The sequence below is a fragment of the Phacochoerus africanus genome, chromosome 4 (assembly GCF_016906955.1).
Source record: "Phacochoerus africanus isolate WHEZ1 chromosome 4, ROS_Pafr_v1, whole genome shotgun sequence".
In the NCBI taxonomy this organism is placed as follows: domain Eukaryota; kingdom Metazoa; phylum Chordata; class Mammalia; order Artiodactyla; family Suidae; genus Phacochoerus; species Phacochoerus africanus.
This window is the reverse complement of record NC_062547.1, coordinates 12,100,869-12,112,961: the sequence shown is the minus strand read 5'-3', so window position 1 is coordinate 12,112,961 and position 12,093 is coordinate 12,100,869. Positions and strand designations below refer to the sequence as shown.

At 49.1% G+C, this 12,093-nt stretch overlaps 1 protein-coding gene across 4 annotated transcripts in view; it reads left to right on the top strand.

The window, feature by feature from the left end:
* Window positions 1-12,093, top strand: part of DTX4 (deltex E3 ubiquitin ligase 4) — a 38,177-nt gene that overhangs the window by 16,087 nt on the left and 9,997 nt on the right. For all 4 annotated transcript variants that reach the window (XM_047775652.1, XM_047775655.1, XM_047775654.1 and 1 more), the window contains exons 3-7: window positions 1,897-1,958; window positions 2,304-2,465; window positions 4,699-4,760; window positions 5,522-5,674; window positions 8,181-8,342. In XM_047775652.1, the coding sequence (XP_047631608.1) occupies window positions 1,897-1,958; window positions 2,304-2,465; window positions 4,699-4,760; window positions 5,522-5,674; window positions 8,181-8,342 (601 nt within the window). The remainder of the gene's footprint in view (window positions 1-1,896; window positions 1,959-2,303; window positions 2,466-4,698; window positions 4,761-5,521; window positions 5,675-8,180; window positions 8,343-12,093) is intronic.

Sequence of the window (12,093 nt, the reverse complement as noted above, 5' to 3'; positions counted from 1 at the left end):
AGTGGGTTAAGGATCCAGTGTTGCCATGTGCTGTGGTGTAGGTCACAGATGCAGCTCAGATCCGGCATTGCTGTGGCTGTGGTGTAGGCTGGAGGCTACAGTTCTGATCGACCCCCTAGCCTGGGAACCTCTGTATACCATGGGTGTGGCCCTAAAAAAAGACAATAATGATAATAATAATAGTGTAAAAAATAAACCAATAAAACAAAGAAAACAAAATCAACAAAAATAAATAAATAAGAACAAATGCTCTTTCCCTTTCCCCCACTTTTCCCAGGACCAGCCTCCCCTCCCTTCAGCTTGTCTGGTTCCTGGAGTCATCTGTGATCCAGCCCAACAGGCTCTCCAAGCCCACGTCCCCACTCCAAACCCAGCTGTGGAAGCCTGGGTGGCGGGAATGGCGCAAGACCTAGCCCCACATGTCCCATATTTTTCTCCTCAGCACCGTGGGAGGCCTCGACGTTCCCAGGCAGCTGCGTTGTCTTCTCTCCAGCCTGGCTCAAGTTGTTGGGGAGAAGGACGGAAAAGGGAGCAAGCTTTGCTTGATATTTATATTTCTCAGGGAAAAGGAGAAGTGACAGCTGCTGGAGCAGCAGTTTCCAAATGTTAGACTGGGGATTGACTGCATCTGCAGCCTCTCAGCAGAAGCTCGTAAAAGTGCAGCTTCTCATGCCCCCCAAGTGGAGCTTCTGATTCAGGCCGGGGGCTCTGCCTTTTCAAAAGCTTCCAAGGCGACTGTTATGTCTACCTAGGTTTGAACTTGCTTCTTTATTTTTTCATCCACCCCCCTAACGCCCCACCCGCCATGGCATTATGAGGTTGCCAGGATTGAATCTGCACTACAGCAGTGACAATGCTGGATTCTTAACTGCTAGGCCACCGGGAAACTCCCATTTTTTCATTTCTTCACCCAATATTTGTTGAATGCCTATGAGTGTCAGGCTCTACATGATATAGACAAAGATATTTGCCCTGGTTGAGCTTGGATTTTAGGAAGGGAGATAAAAAGCAACAACTTATTTTGGGGGAGTTCCCATTGTGGCTCAGCGGGTTACGAACCCAACTAGTATCCATCCTGAACTCGCTCAGTGGGTTAAGGATCTGGTGTGGCTGTAAGCTGTGGTATAAGTCGCAGATGTGGCTCAGAGCCCCAGTTGCTTTGGCTGTGGTGTAGGCCCATAACCGTAGCTCCGATTCAACCCCTAGCCTGGGAACCTCCACAAGCCTCAGGTGCAGCCCTAAAAAAAAAAAAAAAAAAGAGGAAGAAACAACAACTTATTTTAAAATATCGTAAATTCCATGAAAAAGAAAAAAAAAAGACCAGGGTAAGAGGGCTTGGAAGACCCAGGATGGGATGGAAGGGTGGGTAGAAATGTTAAAAAGAAATGGCCTCAGGAATATCATTGAGAAGGGAACATTTGAGCCAAAACCGAAGGAGTTGTAGAAGGGAGCCAACCAAGTGTCAGGTGGAAAAGCATTTCAGGCAGAGGGAACAGAATATGCAAAGGCTCTGAGGCGGGAGTGTCCCTGGCCTGTAGAAGGAAGAGCTGGAGCACATTAAAGAGGCAGGTGACATGAGGGAAAGCCACAGAGCTGGGGACACTGGGGTAGGAGATGTCAGCAGCTCACGCAAAGCTGTGTTGGCCTTGCTGGGACTTTGAGGGAACCGAAGGGCCATTCTGAATTCTGAAGTTTTGAGTGGAGGTGTGACATGGTCTGACAAGGTTTGAGGGCATCGCCCTTGGTTTCGAGGCTAAGAACCATACTGCATCTTTAGTCAGGATAAGTAGTTCCTGTAAGAAAGGGGAACCGCTCAGGGGGTGAAGTTTTGGGGTTCCCCGTACTGGCCCATTTTGTTCCACTTGTCAAAATCCTGATGTGTCTGCTCTTCCACAGGGTCCCCACCGTCCCGGTGAAGAACCTGAGTGGGTCCAGTCCTGTCAACCCTGCCTTGGCAGGTAAGAGAAAATAGAAAAACAAAAGCAACGAGATAGGTAGTGAGCAGTTGTAAAAAGCAAGAAAAGTCAGATGCTGATTAAGACAGATAAGGATGCGGAGAAGTCAGATACTGATTAAGACAGATAAGGATGCCAGGAGTTGGAAGGGCAGGAACAGTTTGGGGAGAATTGACTGCAAAAAAGCAAAGCATGCTGTTGAAGATGAGGGAATGGATACATCTCTGGGGAAAGGAGAGGCTACGTGGAGAAACCATGGGTTATGAGACGGCTGGTGGTTGGGTATGGTGAGGGGGGCAGTGAGGGGTGTTGAGGAGCTGACTCTCCCATCCTTCCTTGCCCTTCCAGGAATCACTGGCATCCTCATGAGTGCAGCAGGGCTGCCTGTGTGTCTCACCAGGCCACCAAAGCTGGTTCTCCATCCACCCCCTGTCAGCAAGAGCGAAATTAAATCCATCCCAGGGCTTTCCAACACGAGCCGTAAGACTACCAAAAAACAAGCCAAGAAAGGTATCAGCCTCCTTATCTATAGGGGTCCTGGTGGGGGGGGTCAGCAACTTGGCCCCAAGCCCCTGGCTCTGCCTCCACCAATGAGAGTGACCCATGCCTTCACCCTCTGTGTCTTAACCGATGCATATGCCGTGTAGGCCAGACTGGTACCTGTTCTGATCATGACACCAAAGTGGATGGGGTGTGGGTCAGACAGAGACGCCTTAAGAAATATAAAAATGCAGCACAAAAATACAGACGCGTAAAAAGAGGAAGCATGACACAAATAAAGTATGTTAAAGAGGAAGATCTCTTTGTCATTGGAGCCCAGACAGACTGGATTCAATACCAACGTTGTCACTTGCAAGTCACGTGACCCCAGACAGTCTCTGTTTTCTCCCCTTTACAACGGGGTAAAATTGCTCAGAACCGGTACCTGGCAGGTACGTCCTGGAATTCTGTGGAAGTGACCCCTGTCTTGTGTTCCTCTGGAGCCACTTGAACCCTCCTTCAGGAGCTCCTTACCTACCTACCCACAATGCCACAACTTAAGGGGTCAATACCTGTACCAGGCACCAGGGACCCCACCTCAGCTCTGTGGCTGGTCTTCTGGTTGCTAGTATTGGTCACTAAATGGTTTGACCTTCGCCCCTCCTCCCGCTCCTTGCAAACTTGTTGTGAAGTTTCAGTGGGGTCCTACATATATTATAACTTAGCCTGGCAAGCAATGGGCTCTCCATTCATAGAAGCTTAATTCTTATAAGAGAAGCAGGGCAAGTGGGAAGAAGTGGGATGGAAGGGCTGGCATCTCAGCTTTTGGCTGTTGCAGGATCTACCTCCTCAGACCCTTGTCCTACTTTTCCAGTCTAGCAAAATTTCTCTCCTTAAACTCAATTGCCTTGCTCAGAGTTTCATAGGAAATGACAGGATTTTGCACTTTCCCGCTCTTCCGGTTATTGTTAATTGCATATATTGGACCCTTAGCAAAGTGCCAAAGAGCCTTACATCCATTAATAAATCTCATTGTCAACCAACCCTCTGAGTAGGTGGTATTGCTCATGCCCATTTTCTAGATGAGAAAACGGAAGCTTAGAGAAACTTAAGAAAGTCGCCCAAGGAGGCACTGAGACTTTTTTCCTTTGATGTCTCTTTGTGAGGCTATATCTTCCCATCGCCTTTATTTATTTATTTATTTATTTTTCTTTTTAGGGCTGCACATGTGGCATATGGAAGTTCCCAGGCTAGGGGTCGAATCTGAGCTACAGCTGCCGGCCTACACCATAGCCGTAGCAACGCAGGATCCCAGCCACCTCTGTGACCTACACCACAGCTCACGGCAACGCCAGATGCTTAACCCACTGAGCTAGGTCAGGGATTGAACCCGCAACTTCATGGTTACTAGTCGGATGTGTTTCCGCTGCACCACAACGGAAACTTCCCATCCCCTGCCTTTAGGCTAGACTGCCTCTTGGGGTCCAGTCCTGGAAAACAATCCAGAAGCAATGCACCTGTGAGGATGCTTCCCTTTCACTGCTGGACTACCTCTGCTGGCAGTGACCGCACCATCAACAGCCGAGAAAGACCGTCTTGAGGCTGTGGTCATAACTTCCCGGTTTGCCAAAAAAGAGCTCATGGCACTTGGACACCACATTACACACCCAGACAGTACTTAGCACACTGTAAAAAAAAAAAAAAAAAAATGCCATAGCTACCTAATGTTTTTAAATGTGTAACAGTTTACAGAGTGCTTTTATTTCTGTTCTCTCATTGCATTGTTTGGGCAGGTCCAGGCTCTTTGCTGATGTGGAAGAGAAACCCACTCAACCTATGTCAGTTAAAAAGTGAATTTGTTGGCGTTCCCTTGTGGCGCAGTTGGTTAAGGATCTGGCGTTGTCACCGCAGCAGCTGGGTTCACTGCTGTGGCATGGGTTCCATCCCTGGCCCGGGAACTTTCACATGCGGGGGGTGCGGCCAAAAAAAGGAAAAAGTGGATTTGTTGAAAATAAGCGAGGGGGTGTCAAGGAAGTGACTGAAGGAGATAAAGGCAGATGTGAGTGTCTCCCACCTCCTCAGACATCCTCTGTCCATCTTCTGCCCCCGTGTTCCCTCTCACATCTTACATCCCATTGAGAAATGAATTCCTTGCCTTTGAGCCTGGCTAGTAACTCCCGTCTCTCTGGCATGTCCAGCTTGACAAGGCTCTTTGACCCCTCATCTCTGTCTTGGTGGCCCACTGATCACCGTGTCCCCACAGGGAAAACCCCGGAAGAAGTGCTGAAGAAGTATCTGCAGAAAGTTCGGCATCCACCAGACGAGGTGAGTGCAGGGGCGGCTGGGCAAGGTTCACCTTCTCCGTCATCCGCAAGCATCCCCTAGGCTCCCAGGTTCGTGGTCCTGAGTGACAGCTGCAGCTTCACCCCTCCCACCTCCCCTGTGCAGCGAAGAGCCGATTCTAAACTGCCTTCACGGGAAAGTCTGAATTAAAGGAAAACAGTATGATAAGCTATGGGAATGGACTTTAAAAGGGTTTTGATGTCCATCAGTGGTTTTCAACCAGAAGTGATTTTGGGGATACTACTGGTATCTAGTCCCAGTTGCTGTGAGCTGTGGCGTAGACAGGCAGCTGCAGCTCCAATTCGACCCCTCGCCCAGGAACCTCACGCATGCCACTGGTGCGGCCCTAAAAAGCAAACAGCAACAACAACCCACGAATGCTCCACTTATAAAGCTTATCAGTGGGTCTATCGCCAAGTGTTTGTTCCCTCCACGGGCCACCGAAGGATACCAAGGAAGGACACTCACAGCCCCCCAGGAGTTTATCATTTTCTCGGCCAGCCTAAATTAACATACACCACTGCCAGGGGTTATTTTAGGAGTTCCACTGTTGTGCAGAGCAAGACAAAATTATATTTAAATTCCCAAAGACACATCTACCCTGGTTTGGGGGCTTTCTGGAAGGTGAGCAGTACCAGCTCAACGGACCCTGAGACCGTGTGGGAACCACAGTGCCGCTGCTTTGGCCTCCCAGGCTGCCCGAGAGCGGATGACTTCTTTGCTCTGTCCCCTCCCACCCCCAGGATTGCACCATCTGTATGGAGCGCCTCACCGCCCCCTCGGGCTACAAGAGCCTACAGCCGACAGTCAAGCCTGACCTGGTGGGAAAACTGTCCAGATGCGGCCACATCTACCACATCTACTGCCTGGTTGCCATGTACAACAATGGCAACAAGGTTAGTGCCAACCTGTAGGGCTGCTGCTGCTGCTGCCCATGCGGGCCCTGGTGGGGGGAAGACCACAGAGGCCTTACTGGAGTTGCACCAGGCGATTCGAGGCACCCAGGGCAGCAGGAGGGATGATCTTGGTTGTTCTCAGAAGGGTCAGTTTGCCACCAAACTACTACGTTAGCAAAATCTCTCTTTACCTTCCTTTTGGGCTGTGCTACCCAAGTCCCTCCAGTGTCCACACTGGGTGGTGGCCTGAGCGGTGTAGCCTTCTGTCCCTGAGTGTTCTGAGAGGTGGGGTCCAGGAGGATGGGCCGCCGGGGAGTGTTCGTTCATACCAGGATGAATGGGTTTCCCAATCGCCCTTCCTTCTCCCAGGGCTGGTGATGTTCAGTGATAATTCACTTTCTTTGGACAATTTCAAACCACCTCTGACTGCCCCTTCGAAAGCCCTAAAGAGTTTGTCAAGGTATTCCTGGTAGTCCCTTGGGACCCCACTGTTGGAGGAGAGGAAAGCTGTTTGTGATGCTTTGTCTTGTCCCCTGATGGCAGTGGAGTGGTTTTCCCCCATTCGAGCTGGTTTCCAGGAACCTGGGAGTGAGTGTCCTTAGAGAATAACTCTCCTTACGATGCCTGAGTGTTTTCCAAGCTATTGACGTTTCTCATGTTCTCTCCCATGCCTGGAATAACCCTCACTCTGCATCTGTGTGAATTTGAGTTCTGCTCGTTTCTCCGGTCCCAGCTTGGATTGCATCAGAGTCAGAGACTTTGGTGATATCCCCCAACCTCTTCTTCATCCAGAAAAAAAAAAAAAAAAAAGGCCTGGCCTTCAGGGGCTGCTCTGTGCTTCTCTTGCTGTGGGAAAGAGTAGAGACAGCAGCTCCAAGATCAAACCCTGGCTTAGTGGCCAAATGACCTTGGGCAAGATTTTCAACCTGAGATTTCATTTTCCATCTGGAACGTGGAGATACAACAATCCCTACTTTATAGCGTGCTACCAGCATTGCTATTTGAATTGATATTTGTTTGTATTATGGCCATATTTATTTTCCCTCATCCTAATGTAGCCCTGTGATTGAAATTCCCAAAGTGCCAGTATTGGAATCTTTCTCTGTCTCTGTTATTATTATTACTACTACTAGTACTATTATTATTATTATTTTGACCACAGCCACAGCATACGAAAGTTTCTGGACCAGGGATTTGAATCTGAGCCACAGCTGCAACCTACACTGTTGCTACAGCAACACCAGATCCTTAACCCGCTGTGCCACAGTGGGAACTCCCTCAGAGAGCTCAGTCATTGGTGGACGATGCTCATTTTCCTGCCCTTGATGCTGATCAATTTCCTGCCTTTTTGATAACTGTATATAAGAATAGTCTAGGAGTTCCCATTGTAGTGCAGTGGAAATGAATCCAACTAGGAGCCATGAGGTAGTAGGTTCAATCCCTGGCCTCACTCAGTGGGTTAAGGACGGCGTTGCCATGAGCTGCGGTGTAGGTTGAAGACACGGCTCGGATTCTGCATTGCTGGGGCAAAGTAGGCCAGCAGTTGTGGCTCCTATTCAACCCCTAGCCTGGGAACCTCCATATGCTGTGGGTGCAGCCCTAAAAAGCAAAAAGAATAGTCTAGTACCTTTGCATTTATTTCCATGGTGCTTCCAAAATGCTGAAGAGGCCATACTTTGTTCTCTTTTATGCTAATACTTTGAAGCACACATTTTCTATTTTCTTTACACAGAAGAGGGGAGAAAAGGGCCCAGAGAAAAACCGAGTGAGTCATCCAAGGTCATGAAACAAATGAAGGCCAGAGCAGAGAGAGAGAGACCTGGCCTTGGATTCCCGTCCTTTGATCACATGGAGTAACCTCCATTGCCCTGAATACAAGCTGTTCCTTTAAATGAGTAGAGCTTGAATCGAAATGTCCTTAAATAGCCCCACAGAGGATTCCAGTCTTTGCCGGAGGAGATAGGGATGTCCTGGAGAGCTCTGTTCCCAGCTGCGTGACAGCACTTTTTACACGTGTTGTTCCCTGCCTACTCAGGCTGTTCTGCTCACTCTCTTTCTTTCATGCCTGGGAATAGGCTTGACTGTCCAGGCTCTTTCCCAGGCTTTCCTCCCACCCCTCCAGGTGACACTTTACCTGGTCCTGCTGTGAAACCAGGGCCCCTCACATCACCGTATCTAGAGTTCCCTGCCCCTCCCCACCCCCACCGCAACAGAGCCCCGACGTGCAGGGTGAGGCCTGGTCTCCTCAAGGACTGGGTCTCTCTCACGTGTCCCTTAGCATGGAGCCTGGGGCCGGTGTGGAATTTTCTTCCTGTTACTTTGGAGAAAAGCTTCAGCTTTCAGTGGCCTCGGTAGCCAGGCAGCAGGGGGCGATTAAGGTCTATTGCTCATTTGGATGTGTTTTGCCCCCTGACCACAGCCCTTTATCTTTTTGGAGGTTGGAGGGGAAGGAAGGTCATTACCAAAACTGTTTCCCACACTGGTTGTTCTGGCCCTATCTCTTCAGGATGGGAGTTTGCAGTGTCCAACCTGTAAGACCATTTACGGGGTGAAGACAGGTACCCAGCCTCCAGGGAAGATGGAGTACCACCTCATCCCCCACTCCCTGCCTGGCCACCCGGACTGCAAAACCATCCGGATCATCTACAGCATCCCCCCTGGCATCCAGGTGAGCTCATCCTTAGCCACCGGCCTTTTGCATCTTAGGTGTAAGTGTTTGCAGATGAATGCTTGTTTTTAGTCCACTCAGGCAGCTGGAACAGACTGGGTGACTGAAACAACAGAAGTTTATTTCTCACTCTTCTGGAGGCTGGGCAGTTCAAGTTCAAGGGGCCAGCAGATTCCTTGTCTGCTTCGTAGACTGTCTTCTTCCTGTGTCTTCATGTAACAGAAGGGCTGAGGGAGCTCTCTGTTGTCTCTTTTCTAAGGGCACTAATCCCATTCATTACAGCTTCACCTTCATAACCTATCACCTACCAAAGGTCCCCAACTCCTAATACCATCACATTGGGGATTAGCTTTCAACATATTAATTTTGGAGGGACCCAGACTTTGAACCACAGAATTCCACCCTGGGCTGCCCCAAATTCATGTCTTTCCAGCACACAAAATACATTCATTCTGTCCCAATGGGTCCCCAAAGTCTTTTTTTCTCTTTTTCTTTGTAGGGCCACACCTGCAGCATATGGAAGTTCCTGGGTTAGGGGTTGAATTGGAGCTGCAGCTGAAGGCCTATGCCACAGCCACACTAACTCAGGATCTAAGCCGCATCTGTGACCTGCACCACAGCATGTGGCAACGCTGGATCCTTAACCCACTGAGCCAGGCCAGGGATTGAACCCACATCCTCCCAGACACTATGTCAGGTACTTAACCCACCGAGCCCCAACGGAAACTCCATGGTTCCCAAAGTCTTAACTCGTTCCAGCATCCACTTTTAAATCAAAGTCCAGTCTTAGCTAAGTATCATCTAAGTTAGATGAGGGTGAGACTCCAGCTGTAATTCATCCTGAGGCATATTCCTCTCCAGCTGTGAACCTATGAAACCAAAACACTTTATGTGGTGGTGTCTCACCAGATCCTGAATCCGCCCACACATGGGTCTTGAACTTCCCAGCCTCCAGAACCATGAAAAATGCATTTCCGTAGTTCAAAAGCCACCCTGTTGATGGTATTTTGTTGCAGCACTGAGCTATAGCAGCAGTGTTATGCTTTGAAAAATCTCCCGTCTCTCTCTGGTCTCCCATCCACCAGGGCTCACCCTCCCCCATTAACCACCACTCTTCTCTTTTTCTTATGTATCCTTCCTGGCTTCTTTGCGCATTTGCAACAAAGACTGCATCCACTCCTCCCATCTTTACACAAAGGGTGACATGTCAGACTCATTGTTCTGCACCCTGCATTTTCAACCAACAATATGGTCTGTAGATCTTTCCATGTCAGTATAGAGAGAACTTCCTCATTCTTTCTTAGCTTTGCATAATAATCCCTTGTATAAATGCACCACAATTTATATTCGACAGTCTCCATTTGATGGGCATATGAATTGTTTCCAGTCTTTTGCTGCACAACTAATGCTGTAATGAATAACTTTGCATGCATGTGAAGTGTATCCTTAGAATAATTTTCTAGAGGTGGAATTTTTTTAACAGACGGTATTTGCATTTGTAATTTGATACATATTCCTTGACTTTTGTGGGCGCCTCTTTCCTCTTTTGATTCTTTGAAAAACAGTCCTAAGGAATAAACTGAACCATTTTCCTGGCAGTAAGTACAAATGTGTCCCTTCCTTCACTCATTGAAGCTTTTTCTAAACATTCTGAGGTGCTCACTGGATTTATTTATTCAACAAATATTTATTAGTTCATTCTCCGTTCCTCCTTCCTCTTTGCCTTCTTCCATTTTGTCTTTTATTTAACACACTTTCGAATGTGGACTGTGGGCCAGGCATGTTCCAGGTGCTAGAGAAACAATGGTGGCTAAACAGATACTCCTAGCTCCCGTGAAGTCCTCATTCTAGTAGGATGAAGAAGGCGTAAAACAAGGAGATGTAATAGCCTGTAAAATAGTTGAATAAAAAATGTGGTTCTTCTTTGAAGGATTTACCAACCAGTCAGGGAAAAATATACATCACTAAGCTATAGAGTAAAAGCGGATGTGCACCACTGATCGAAGCTGTGGGGGAGTTCCCACTGTGGCTCAGTGGTTAACAAGCCCAACTAGTCTCCATGAGGACTCGGGTTCAATCCCTGGCCTTGATCGGTGGGTTAAGGATCCGGCGTTGCCATGAACTATGGTGTAGGCCGGCAGCTGAAGCTCCAATTTGACCCCTAGCCTGAGAACCCCCATGTGCTGCAGCCCTAAAAAGACGGAAAAAAAGTTTAAATAAGACCCAGTCTCATAACATGATAACTCAGAATATCCAGGTTTCAATTAAAAAAAAAAAAAAAAAGCCACGGGAGGCCATGTAGACAAAGGCAACACAAGGCCTTCAAAGTCTGATGGACCTGAGTTCCAATTCCTGGCTGATTCCTCCTGAGCTGGGAATTTGGGACCTTGACCTCTTGACCTTTTACAGGTCTTGACCATTTCTTTATCTGCACAGCCTGGAACCCAATGTGCAAGGGTTTTGTAAAAATGGGGAGTCGTGTTTGTCTGCGTGCGTTGGGTCCCAGGCACAGGACCAAGATGCTCGGTAGCTGGTCCCCATCATTCATGAGTATCTTGCTTGCCATGGTAAGGAAGAGGGGCTCTGTCTGTCTGGGAGGGTCAGAGGAGACTTTCTGGGGCAGGGGGGCTCCCTAGTAGAGGTAAGACGTGAAGAAATGGAGGAATGTATTTTTAGTTGGACACAGCAGAGTTGCAGAGGAGAGAAAGTGGGCCTGTGAGGGCCCATTACAAAGAGTTTAATTGGGAATAAGATTTGCCAAAGTTGGGGAGGGGGGTTGGGGGAGAGGGAGCCTGAAGGATGTGGAAGATCAGGCAGGGAAGGAAGGTCGTCGCCAGGTCAGGGACAGCCTTGAACACCAGGGCGAGGGCTGTGGACTTTCCGCGCCAGGCTGGGGAGGGTACCTAAAGGTTGTTGGGCATGTGGTTAGGCTGATGGAAACTTGTGTGAATGGAATTATGCTTGAGGAAGCCAGTCTGGCCAAAGAGTGAGGGCTGACCTGATAGACCAATTAGGAGGCAGCACTGCAAACATTCAGCTTCTGGAAACGAGGCCTGGACAAAGGAGATAGGGTTTCGACGTGGGAGCAAGAGAGACTTCTGGAATGATTCTACGGCTGCCGGGGACAATGATAGGGCCATGAAGGAACATATGGGAGTCCTGAGAAGCAGCCAGTGGCCTTGATAGGAAGTAGAACAGACAGAAGTAGGCAAAGATCTGATGGGGCAACTGCTTCAGAGGAGGCTCTTTTCTTCCCAGGCTCCAGGAGCAAGGACAGAGAGCCTGCACTAGGGATTGGTGGTGCCCACCTGCTGCCCCTGTTCGTGCCCTGGCTGCTCCAGGAAAACCCGAGCTTGTGTCAAAGGCAATGCATCTGGGCACTGTCCTTACAGCCCCTCCGCAGACCTTCCCCAAGATGCAGTAGCAGGATCCTCAGTACCACGACCATCCCTGGAGACTGCAGGGACCACACAGGCTTGGGCTTTGATGAGGCCCGAGAGCCTTTACGCTCTGCCTTCACTGCAGAGAATGATTCTCTGGGGGAAAAACTCTAAGTGGGGCTATAGGCAGAGTCGTGACTGCTCAGCTTCGCAGCGTGCGGAGAGCACACAGCCTTGCTGGGCCGGTGCCAGACAGGCATCTGTGTTGGCTGCACAACGGACAAATCCCAGGCAGGAGAGGAGCAGGCAGGGCCGTGATCAGAATCGGTCTTTGGTTGGACAGCCTGGCTTAGAAACAGCCGTGGCCGTGA